This window comes from Parasteatoda tepidariorum, chromosome 2 (assembly GCF_982258835.1).
Source record: "Parasteatoda tepidariorum strain Cologne lab strain chromosome 2, Ptep-v5.0, whole genome shotgun sequence".
NCBI lineage: Eukaryota > Metazoa > Arthropoda > Arachnida > Araneae > Theridiidae > Parasteatoda > Parasteatoda tepidariorum.
The window spans coordinates 72960329-72974121 of NC_141756.1; the positions used below are offsets into that span (position 1 = coordinate 72960329).

Consider the following 13793-nt stretch of genomic DNA (forward strand, 5'->3'; position numbering starts at 1 on the left):
ATAATTCTTGTTGGTCCAAAGCCACTTTTTTTTTCTTTGAATCGAGTAGAACGCTGCAATATGAGTCAAAGTTATATAGAAACTTCATCGGACGAGACTGGTACTGCTTATTCTACCTCAACAGCCGTGCAGTGGCGTAGCGAGGGGTGGGCAAGGTGGTGCATCATGCCCCGGGCGCTACTCACAAAGGGGCGCCAAATGGTTCGCAAAACAAAAAATTGCTGGATAATATTTTTTATTATAATTGATTACTGGAAAATATATTTTAAATTAATGCCAGTGTAATATAATAAATGTTAATTCATAAATATTACTCATAATATTTCATTCATATTAAATAGTATATTAAATTCATATTAAATATATTTCAATATTTAATTCACGTCCTTGTCATCGCGCTCTGCTTAGAATAAAAATGAAATGTTATTAAATGTTGTATATAAGTTTAATGTCAGCACAAATTATATTGTATATTTCACTATGTTACTACCTTTCAAGTTCAAGGCATTCTTGGTAAGTAATAAATCAAATAAGATTACTTACTACATCTACTCGATGATTCTATTATTAAGTGAATGGAGTATGAAAAAATTTGTTAACAGAAAAATTTGTTGTTCTCATATTTGGCACCACAGATTCAAAATGAATTCATTCATCTTTCTGGCATCTACAGTTCGAAACCAACTAATAAACGATATCAAAAGAAATAAATATTATGGACTTTTGTTTGATTCAACTCCTAATATCTCTCATCGAGAACAAATGTCCCAAGTCGCTAGGTATGTAGATGCTGATTTTATCAATAAAAAAGTTTCCATCAAAGAATCTTTTTTGAGTTTTATTGAAATACGTGCTAAAGATGCAGCCTCGATCGAAAATACAATTTTAGAGAAATTAAATTGCGATGAAATTTCATTAACAAACTGCAGATCACAATGTTACGATAATGCTGCCGTGATGGCAGGTCATACATCTGAAACGCGATGGAGAGCCAGAATACAAGCGGTTATCGTTATCATTTATGGGCTAGAGAATATAAAAGAACTAACAGAAAAATTAGCAAAGCACACTACCACTACAAGTGACAATAGAAGTGAAGCTACAATTCTGTTGCAAAATATACTAACTTTTAGTTTTATAACTTTAGTTCATTTCTGGTACGAAATCTTAAAAAGGATTGATCGTGTGCAGCTCAGATTACAAGATCCTAGAATGAATTTTTGAGAAGTATTCCATGATCTTGAATCATTAGCGACTGAACTAGACGAAATTTGAGACAAGCTCTGTAAAGAAGCAATAGAAAAAGCAGAATCTCTTTGTGAAAAATGGGATATTTATACAACAATACGTGCCTGGAGAATTGGCTTAGGTGGTCTTTCCGCAGAAAGTGAAATTTCTCGCATTATGAAAAGCACTCTTGATCGTCTCCAACAAGAAATGTGCACACGATTAAGTGACCTTAATTTCAAATTTGGATTTCTACTAGACGTTGAAATTTTTTTAAACAAGGATAATGTTGATAACAACCTTGAAAAAAAATTGTAAAAATATGGGTGAATTTTATAATACATATTTCAATGTAATAGAACTTTTTATCAAAATATGTGACAGCAAAATGTTACTCCGCAGTAGAAAAGAAATTAAACCTAAAACTCCATTAGAATTTCTTGCTTTTATAATCAATCTAGAATGGAGATGTTTTTCCAAATCTGAGAGCGACATTTCAAGTACTCCTGACTATCTCAGTATCAATTGCTAGCTGCGAACGTTCATTCAGCAAATTAAAATTAATTTTGACAGATCGCCTAAGCGACCTAGCATTTTTAAGTGTGGAAAGAGAAAAATTTTAAATGATCAATTTTGATGATATTATTGATACATTTGCTTCATCAAAAGCACGGAAAATTTAGACATAGTAATTAGTTTTATTAATGTATTATAATCATATGATTATTAAATATATGTATCTCCTTAGAGATAATAAATATTTACTTTTTTATTGTTTTAAAACTGCGTGTTTTTAAAATATTTCTTTATAAATATGTAAAATAAATAATAGGTATGTTTTGAACTAATTCCAGATGATCATATACATTTCAAAATCTAGTCTTGTTCTCTCAACTACATTTTTTGTCTCAAATTTAAAGCCTAGCTTGAGTCTATGACTTTATTCATTTTACTTTATTTATTTATTAAATTGCGAGTATATTTTACATATAATATTATACGGTTTTCGAATGGGAGGGGGCGCTGAAAGGGTATTGTGCCCCGGGCGCGAGTTAAGCTCGCTACGCCACTGCAGCCGTGCGCTCTTATTCGCCCAAACGTTATTTTTACGTGATAAATATCGATCTACAAATGATTACCATCATGCTTGTAAGAATGGAAATTGATCCCTACCAGTCTTATATTATCTTACAGATCTTCACATAACGTTTCGAACAACCAATTATACTATCGTCTAACATTAGAATTTACTTTACAATTAGATCTTAAAAAAAAGAATATCAGAGATCACAGAATTACGCAAAATAAGATAAATCTTGTTTTAACTTTCTTTTTTACGTTGGTGCATGCTTATTAGTTGGCTCTTCCCTTTTCCGGCTACCTAACATGTCAAGTTGAAATAGTGGGGGGGGAGCCTTTTTATCTCTTGCGTCTATCTCACACTGACAAAGCCTATCAGAAACTTTTAATAAAAATATAAATATGCACTAAATTTTCCAGAGATAAGTTATTTTGCTTTATTTTCTGATAAATGAATACTGGTGAACATAAATGAATTCGCTCGAGTTTTCCAGTTGTATCTGAATCAGTTACAAGTCTATCAGAAGATTGGGCATCAGTTGAATTTCAACTAAGATTCGCAAAGAAGTGCACACAGAAAACGCTGAAGATTCTACATTTTCATTAACAAAGAAAGAATGATTTGTTATTTACATAGACTCAAAGGCACTTAATTCAACGAAAAATGTCTGGAAAAGAATACTGTAAACTGTCGGTAAGTCAAACTTTCGATGAGTCGAAGTTTTTCTTTTGACCCCTCAAATTCAAGTTAATGCATATCGTCTGAATATACTATCAATGATGACTAAACAAACATTGAGTATAACATAATGAAGGAAAAAACTTAAAAGAAAGTTTTTTTTTTATTTAAAAAGTTCCAATGAACTGTACTTTTCAAATAAAAAAAACAACGTTTTTGGCACAATTAATATTACAGTTTCTTACAATTGTGAAAAGAGAAGTGAAATAAACAACCTGATTAAATTCGAATTCATTCAACTGCTGATCAAGTTTATTATGCATGGAATTGGTTTTGAAACAGCCTGCATAGAATTGGTTTTGATGAACATCAAATTTTTAAGTTATATCTTGATTACAGTTCAATCAGATGTTACAATCAGTTTTCAATCAGACTCAAAAACTTATTTAAAAAAATATTAGATTTACCACATAAGGAGTTTCTAATATTTACATTCTTCTGAATATTTATTTTATAATATCCTCAATAATACGTACAATATACAAAGAATATTTGGATTTGAGCTCAATAACAATGAGAACAAATTTTAATATTTTTCAATTTATATATAGTCTCCCTCTCTCTCCGACAACGAGAAATTCCTTAATAAATCAAGAAGAAGGCTCTGAGTCTCAGAGCAAACATAAAAGAGATTGACATAGCCCAAATATTAACAGATGTACTGCTGTGTAATATATAGCTCTCTTACTCACTCAATTCGTCATCGCTGACGTAGACATTCATCATAAAAATTATGTTAGCTATATCTTTTCAGATGTACTATTGAACCGCTATTCACTATATGAGTACTAGAATCGGACTATGAATAATTCAATCTGCACTCTAAATTTCTTCTGAAGTTTAAAGAAAAATGATTTTATATTGCTCAAAAGGATATTGTCAAATAAATAAGCATTATTTGAAAACTATAGTGATAAATCTAAAACTAATTATATGTAATAGCAAATTATCTTTCGTTTTTCATTTTACGTACTTACTTATTTATTTATTTTTTAATTAATTTACACAGTCCGGTCACATTAATGTGACCACCTGTCAAAAGCCAGAATGACCACCTTTGGCAGAGCAGACCGCAACGAGACGTGCAGGAAGAAAGTCAATTAGGTTTCTGAAAGTGTTCACTGGGATGTTGAGCCATGCCAACTCCAGTGCCGTGGCCAGCTGCGCTAAATTACGCGGTTGAGGATCCATGGCACGAACAACCCGATCGAGGTGGTCCCACAGATTCTCGATTGGGTTTAAATCCGGTGAGTTTGCCGGGCAGGGGAGTACGGTAAATTCATCCTGGTGCTTTTCGAACCACGCACATGCACTGCGAGCTGTATGACACCTCGCATTGTCCTGGTGGTAGATGCCATCATTCTGAGGAAAACTCATTTGCATGTAGGGGTGGACATGGTCCGCATGGACAGATACGTACTTGTACTGATCCATCGTGCCTTCCACAATGATGAGTGAAACCCAGCGAATGCCAGAAAACATTCCCCAAACCATAACGCTCCCTCTTCCAGCCTGCAGCCTTCCGGCAATTGTTGCAGGGTGTTGCTTTCAGACGTTTCACGCCGTATACGCCAACGTCCATCTGTCCCATGGAGCATAAAATGTGATTCATCGGAAAAAGCCACCTGTTGCCACTCTGTGGACGTCTAGTTGCGGTACTGGCGTGCAAATTCCAGCCTTCGTCACCGATGAACAGCAGTCAGTATAGGTGCATTAACCAGGCGTCTGCTGCGGAGGCTCATGCGCAGCAACGTTCGCTGAACAGTTGTTGAGGATACACTCTTGGTAGCCCCTTGGTTCATCTGGACGGTCAGTTGCTCAACAGTTGCACGTCTATTCGTCTGAACGCATCTCCGTAGCCTTCATTCGCCTCTGCCATCTTTGGCCCGTGGTGCACCACATGTGCCACGCCGCTCGTTTTGTATAGTGCCATTTTGCCATGCACGGTATACTTTTACCACGGCGGTACGCGAACAGTTCACAAAATCAGTCGTTTCCGAAATTCTTCCACCCTTGGCCCGAAAGCCAATAATCATGCCCTTTTGGACGTCGGATAAATCGCTACATTTCTGCATTGCGCCAGCGACTCAAATGCTTTTCGATGCCTTAGGACATCCAATATATACACTACACTGTAATGTGCTGCCACCTACACTCTGTGATTGGTTATTTCACTTTGACGTCGAAGGTAGGTGGTGGTCACATTAATGTGACTGGACTGTGTATTATTCATTTATTTTTCTATAGTTTAAATATTTCGCAATGCGAAATATAAAGAATCGTTAATTTATTAAACTTGTTACACAGTGCTAGCGTGATTATAATATATCTTTATATATATATTTCTTCTGTGCGTGTGTTTGTCACTGAACTCCTCCTAAACGGCTGGACCAATTTAAATGAAATTTGCTGTGTACCTTCAGAAGGATTCGAGAAGGGTTTAGATTCACAATTCGGTCCAATTTCAATTGTTTTTTTAATTAATTTTTTATTGAGTGGGAAAAATTCTACTTCTTAAAAGTTATACTTCTTATGCGACTTCCAACAAGAAAGCGTTAAACGTTTAACGCTACATTTTTATTGGCCGGGAAATCACGTGGTAGGATACAGTTTTCCCTCATTCATTTCCATATTGTTTTGGTTCTCACTAGCATAAAAATAATAAAAGTCATAAAACTTTTATTTTTCTGTAAATATTTTTTCAGTTTGTTTTGATACACATATAATTTAATAGGGAGCAGAAAAAAGAGTCGTTGAATAGAATTTGTAATTTCGTGTTATTATTGTGTTTGAAGAGTTTTGAAATGTGCATTTTAAAAATGTAAAAAACTACACATTTTGTTGATTCAGTGCGGAATTGAAGTGAGTATTTTGTATAATTTTAGATCGAATTTATACGTGCGTTGGTTAACAACCACTCTAAAGGTCTGGTTTCTTAGGACAAGCGCCTTATCTGGGCGTCAGCGGGACGTCAACGTCACGCTGACGCCAACAAAATACTGGTTTGTTAGCTCAAGGCCTGGTTTCTTAGAACTAACGCCTTATCTGGGCGTCAGCGGAAAGTTGACGTAGATCTGACGCCAAAAAAATACTTTTTTGTTAGCTCAGCGTGAGCAGTCGGTTCAACGCAGACATTATCTCTCATTGCGCATGCGTTAATAACGTAAACAAATATTTATTTTGAATTTGTATTGATTTTGTTATTGTCGACCAGTGTTTTAGAGAACAAATAATGACTTTGTTCAAGAAAAAACACATTATAGCTGAGCTAAATGAAGAGTGCTATGTTTAATGAAGAAGCTATGTTTAATGTCAAAATCAAAATCTTGGCTGATTTCAATGTGCTGTTGGATGTTGTCCGCCATTGCTTCTGTGGTTAACGTCACGCTGTAATCCAACTGCAGTTGAGTTGGACGGCAATTGAAGTTCAAGATAAGCGTTCGATGACGTATACTATCCAACTCACAAATGGACCAATCAGAGGTTAGCGCTGATTTCCAGCGGACGGCGTCCTGTCCTAAGAAACCAGGCCTTAACCTATAAATTTATTTGTGAAGCTAATTGATTTCATATAAAACTTTTTCAATTGCTTTTATTTAAAATTTCTTATTTGAAATATTAAATAAAAAAAAAGCAAAAAAATAAAATTACACATTTTTTATCTAAAATTTGGTACAATAAATCTTTTCAGTCCTGTCACTTAATTAAAATATCATTTTCAATAAAGTACTCATATTTTTTATGTACTATTTTACAGTATTTTGTTTTACAAAGAAATGCCACGTCTTCGTGGAAGAGCAAGAAATATTGGTCGACGTACTCGAAACGCACAATTGGTCCATGATCGTCGATTGAATAGAACAGTTGAAGAACACTTGACGGATAATGTGAATTCAAGAAATCAAGTTGCATCTTCACGTGAAAATGAAAATTCAGAGCAACGCAATCAACGTCTTCGTGCAAATGCATTAAGACAACGAGAGACACGCCAACGAGCGTACGGCGAATGCAAGATAATCCAGCATTGATACGAGCATCACTTAATCGTCTTGCGTTTGAATATGACCCTGAAATAGACTATTCGTCACATGCATTAATCTTTATCGGTAGTATGGACAACGAGTGTCAATATTGTCATTATGACGGAAGTTTTGTGTCTCCGTCAGTAGCCGCCAATATTGGTATAGTGTAATACATGAATGTTCACTTAGGCCATTAATAAAAGTAAATGGATGAAACAAAATGAAAGTCTCCAGGAAATTAATATGAATCGTGAATATGAAAATCCAATTTATTAAGCAATATTTCTTGAAGATTATAGAGAATGGCCATCAATACAAATCATCACGATAATTACCAATTATCAAAAATAAATCCCTTGAAGGGATCAAGGAAATATAACTTCCACATTAAGAAGTCTTTGTCAACATTTTGCTACGATTGCATATCTTTTTGAACCGTTAGGATGACTGGGACAGGAACCCCCCAAAGGGGACTCCTAGTCACCAAATTTTCACTTGGAATTCTTTGAATTCCAAGTGAATATAATTATTCCCAACGGACGTAGAAAGTATGGGTAGGAGATCCATAATTTGGCAATTTATCATAATATATCATAGCCAAAACAAAGCCAACTGGCATATCAATATGGGTTTAAAAGAATACCTTGGCGATCACGAGTCGCCAACAAATTTATGAGAATTATTGCAACCATGCAACCGAAACATTTAGCAGTTGGAAATTTAGACTAAAAAGTTATAAATAGATTTTTGTTTTCGATTAGAGGCGACAGTGAATTAATAAGTCTGCATAATAATGAAATTAAAAGTATCCGTTACATTGATTTAGAAGAGAAGAAATAAATATTTTATGTTCGTTTAAAAATATTAAGTTTTTGATTTATTTTAAATATAGTTCTTCTATTAATAAAAATAAGCTTAAGTAATGAAAGATATTTTTTTTAAAAGATAGGAAATAAATATGTAATGCCAATTGTGGCATCACAGTCATGCTTTAAAATACAAAGGTGAATCAGCTGGTTTATGTTGCGCATCTGGAAAAATTTCACTTCCACCGTTAAATCCACCACCGGAACCTTTGAAAATATTATTAGCTGGAAGCGCATCTCAATCGGAATTGTTTTTGCGGAAAATTCGTAAATTCAATTGTTGCTTTCAAATGACATCATTTGGAGCAACAAAAATTGTTCATAATGAGGATGGTCGTAATTTTGAATCTACATTTAAGATTCAAGGTCAAGTGTACCTCCAAATTGGTTCATTGCTTCCAATGCCTAATGTCGATCCAAAATTCTTACAAATTTACTTTATGGGCGATGAGGAGCAACAAACTCATACACGATGCGTATACAACCATATAGAGCAGATGGAGGAACGAGAAATTGTGGACACTTTGGAAACGATCTTGCAAAACCATAACCAATTGATACAATTGTTCAAGACTCTTTCTAACAGACTGCAAAACGACAACTACGCCATTGTTATTAAAGCAGACAAAGTGCCCTATGGAGAGCACGCAGGCACATATAATGTTCCAACTGTTAATGAAGTTGCAATTTTTATGGCTGGTGACCCATGTGAACGTCGAGATATTCGCATACAACGCAGAGATAATACAATACAAATAATTCAAGACAATCATCGTTCTTACGACGCACTGCAATATCCGTTGATATTTTTGGAAGGAGAAGATGGATATCATTTAAATATTAAACAAAGGAATCCAACAACAGGCACAACTTATAGATTATTTTACAATTTTTTTGAACCAATTATTTCTGTTCATCTTATAAATAGTTTTCTTTACAGGTGAAGAACTAATCAAGAAAGTTAGTGCGATGAACTTCTACGCATAGCGGTTGATGATTCGTGAAAATGAAGATAATAACATTCTCCGATGCAGACAGCTATTTCATCAGTACATTGTTGTAAAAATCGAAAGTGAGAGATTGCGTTATATAAAATTTAATCAAGCGAAACTTCGTTCTGAGGAGTACATTCACTTGCGTGACGCCATAATCGGTAACGTAGATGCAACAAATGATATCAACAACATCGGTACCGCATATATTCTTCCATCATCATACATTGGTAGTCCGCGTCATATGCAAGAATATATTCAAGACGCCATGACTTACGTAAGCGCATACGGCCGACCAGATCTTTTTATCACATTTATGTGTAATCCAAACTGGGATGAAATTAAAAATTTGCTGCTATCAGGTCAAACATCGATGCATCGCCATGATATCATTGCACGTGTGTTCAAACAAAAATTTAAATCTCTGATGAAATTGATTACGCATCACTCGGTATTTGGTGAAACTTATTCTGTTGAATGGCAAAAACGAGGTTTACCTCATGCGCATATTTTGATTTGGTTGGTGGACAAAGTACGCCCAGAAGTAATTGACAAAATTATTTCAGCGGAAATTCCAAATTCGAATGCTGATCAAGAATTGTTTGATATTGTGACTACTAATATGATCCAATGTCCACGTGGTTCTCTCAATATGATGTCACCATGTACGGATAAGGGAAAATGTACGAAACGTTTTCCTAAACCAAGTCAAACTGACACTATCACCAATATCGATGGTTATCCATCTTACCGTCGTAGAGATGTAGACAATGGCAGTCAATCATATGAATTGCGTCTATCAAACGGTGTAAGAGTTGACATCTATAATCGCTGGGTGGTTCCATACTCGCCATTGCTGTGCAAAACCTATAAAGCACACATAAACGTTGAGTTATTCAGTTCGGTGAAGTCTATCAAGTACCTTTGTAAGTACGTTAATAAGGGCAGTGGTAAAGCTATATTTGCTGTTCAAAATGTAAATAAGAATGACGAAATAACACATTATCAAATGGGACGATACATAAGTAGTAATGAAGCTATTTAGCGAATTTTTACATTTCCTATACATGAAAGGGATCCTGCTGTTGTACATTTGGCTGTGCATCTTGAAAATGGACAGCGTGTTTATTTCACAGAATAGAATGCACTACAACAAGCTTTAACAGCTCCAAAAACAACTCTTACTGAATTTTTCAACCTTTGCAATCGACAAGATATTGTTGGTGAATTTGCAAGGACATTAATGTATACTGATGTTCCTAAATTTTTTACATGGAATAAACAATTAAAAAGTTGGGAACCACGGAAACGAGGCACTCCAGTCCCAGGATTTGCCGACATAGTTATGACAAATACTTTAGGACGATTATATACAGTTCATCCTAAGCAACACGAATGCTTTTTTCTGTGTTTGTTATTGGTTAACGTTCCTGGACCGATATCCTTCCAATACTTGCGAAAAGTCAACGGTACTTCATACGGCACTTTCTTTGATGCGTGTCGTGAGTTACATTTATTGGAGGATGATAACCATTGGGACCTCACACTTGCAGATGCAGTACTGAGCTCATCTCCACAGCAAATTCGTCAATTATTTTCAATAATATTGACAACGTGTTTTCCGTCTGAAGCATCTGCTCTGTAGAATAAATATAAAGACTCAATGAGTGAGGATATTTTGCATCGGATTAGAATTACTAATCAAAATCTCAGTATTGAATTCTCCGCAGAAATATATAACGAGGCATTAATAATGATTGAGGATATTTGTATTCTTATTTCGAACATGCCGCTCATAAATTTTGGCATACCAGCGCCAATCCTCCAATCAGCAGATATCATCAACAGCGACGTTCAACGTGTACACCAGTTCAATATGACTTCTCTGGCTACTTCTGTTGCTAACAATAAACGATTGCTTACTGCTGAGCAACGAAATATATATGATCAAATTAACGTGTCAATTGCAGCACAACAAGGTGTATTTTTTTTCTGGACGCACCAGGTGGCACTGGTAAAACATTCCACATCTCACTAATACTTGTGTGCATTCGATCTCAAAATCATATTGCATTGGCAATTCCTTCATCAGGCATTGCAGCAACCTTACTTGATGGTGGACGGACAGCCCATTCAGCACTTAAATTACCTTTGAATATTCATACCAATCCCGAAGCATTGTGTAACATAAAGAAGCATTCAGGCATGCCCGAAGCTTTGAGAAAATGTAAAATTATTATCTGGGATGAATGTACAATGGCCCACAAGCATTCGCTTGAAGCTCTCGACAGGGCCCTAAAAGATATCAAAGATAATACTCGGCTTTTTGGTGGTGCTCTACTGCTGCTGTCAGATGATTTCAGACAAACATTACCCGTCATTCCACGTGCGACATATGCGGACGAAATAAACGCATGTTTGAAGGAATCTTATCTGTGGCGAAGTGTCAGTATATTATGCCTTACTCTTTATATGCGTGTTCAACTTCAAAATGATCCATTAGCGTCAAGATTCTCTGAACAACTGTTAGACATTGGCAATGGTAAAATTCGATTGTATGAAGATACACAATATATTCGACTCCCACAGAATTTTTGCAACATGGTGCCTACCAAAGAGGAGTTAATAAAAAGTATCTTTCCAGATTTGCCACATAATTATACTAATCATGCATGGCTACGTGAGCGAGCTATTTTAGCCGCAAAAAATTTAGATCTTGACGCAATCAATTTTAAAGTGCAACAATCATTGCCTGGTAGTAAAATTACATTCAACTCGATTGACACTGTTGTTGATCCTGATGAAGTTGTCAACTATCCTGCCAAGTTTTTAAATTCACTGGATTTACCTGGAATGCCAACCCATAATTTGCGATTGAAGATTGGTTCACCTATAATTTTGCTTATTAATTTGAATGCTCCGAAATTGTGTAATGGCACGCGGTAATTTCCCCCCCTCGCGGTGCTTTCTTGTTAAACGAGAAGTTAATGAGTTAATTCGCTAAAAGCCAATTGCTAGAACGACTGGCTAATCCTAGAGTCAATAGAAATAATATTAATTTAAACTCAAAAGTATCGACACAAACCAAAATCTGTCTTTTTATTTTGAAAATGCGTCCTTCTTTAATAAAATATAGCTGTAATTTATTATTTCAGTGTTTAATTAGTAGAAATTTTCAAAAAACAAAGCAAATATATATATATTGAGGTATTTATTTAATAAAATGCAAAAATTGTTGATGACGCCTGTCACATAAATATACAGATTTGACTCAGTACAGACATTTCAAACTTAGAAGAGGTGTAAGGCACGCAAATCATAAGGATATCAACCTATAGCCAATAATGTCACTGTGGACCGCTAGGGACAATGCCTATTATGAATTTCCCATTCATGTGTCTTCCAACTGGTACTTTTATGTTTCTAAATGTCTTAATATTACGAAGGAATAAAAATTATAATTATTGTGGAAAATTGCATTTAAGAAATAACGTTTGTTTTTATCATAATTTAATGATTTGGCGATAAACTTGTAAAACGCGCCAAGTGGACGTTATGTCATTAAATTACGTTAAAACAGAATCTATTTTAATTCTGAATGTATTTGAATCCAATTTTTGGTGACAATTATCAGATAATATAAAATTAAGTTAATTTATTCAAATTATAGTAGTAATTAAAAGAATCACTAGTGAGAAAATATTAATAAGGAAGCAATGCCTCATTATGCAATGCCATATATAATACAATGCTTTATTATACACTGTCTTATTATTACAATGCCTTTTAATAATAAGGAAGCAAATTAATAAGCACACAATGCCATTTCGTTCCATGGATTTACGTGCAATTATCAATCCTTATTATGTACCCTTCCTCTCTCAAAAGTCTTCTTAACCACCTTGCAAACAATTGCGTCCATTTAAAATGATAATTAGTCTCCATTACTTAAAGTTTCGCTTTAATTCTTGCCTTTATTTAAAGTGCATATTTTTATTTTTTTTAATGCAAAATTGTTAGAGAACTTTCTAAAATAAAAATAATTATAATTATAAACTTAAAATAGGAAAAAAAATCATCGAAAATCAATCAAAAGCTTAAAAACAAACGAGAAAGCTTAAAAGATTAAAAACTCAAAATTTGTAGATCAGGAGGAAGTTATTTAATTAATTGTCTCAGTAATTTAATCAAACATTAAAATCTTTGATTCATGAAAATCGGAAGATAAACAAAGAGCATTAAAAAAAAGAGTCTTTATGACTTCTTGTTTCAAGCTATAGAGTTTCTAAAAACATAATTCGATGAAAAATAAAATATTGGACCAATGTTGCACACACAAAATAGCAAATAAACCACATTTTGAAAATGCAACGCAAACCACACGACTACATTCGACAAAAAAAATTTGCAAGTTATAGGAAAAACTGGCTATTATATTTTCATCGAAGTGAGAAAAAAAAAATTTCAGTTACAAGTATTTTTGAAGCTATTTAAGAACGAAATATTAAAAATATGTTTCATCAGATAGCAAGGGAGGCAGATTCTTAATAAATTGGGTTGGGATTACACTTTATACTCATTTACCCTTTTCTGATTGGAAACTGAATTCTGTAAAGTACAAAGACATTATGGAAAATTATTTAATATATTTTTTTAAAATATCTAATAATTCAAAGTCAAAATAGCAATTTTCAGTAAGATCAAGCAGTGAGCAAAACTTCAAACTCAACAAAGTAGTCGTTTTAATCAAAAATATAAAAATTTTGGATTGCCTTCTCTCAGTTCATATTTAAGTCAAATAAAGAAACGTTTGGATGTATTAAGAATAATTATGGAAAATAAGCCTGTCTAAGACCTATAAACTGCC

The 13793-nt window shown here is 34.2% G+C and overlaps 1 protein-coding gene across 1 annotated transcript; it reads left to right on the top strand.

Annotated features, from left to right (window-relative positions):
* Positions 1-11182: 11182 nt before the first annotated feature.
* LOC107453080 (uncharacterized) lies at positions 11183-11872 on the top strand. The gene has a single exon (XM_016069760.5). The coding sequence runs from the start codon at positions 11183-11185 to the stop codon at positions 11870-11872; it is 690 nt and encodes a 229-aa protein (XP_015925246.4).
* Positions 11873-13793: the final 1921 nt, after the last annotated feature.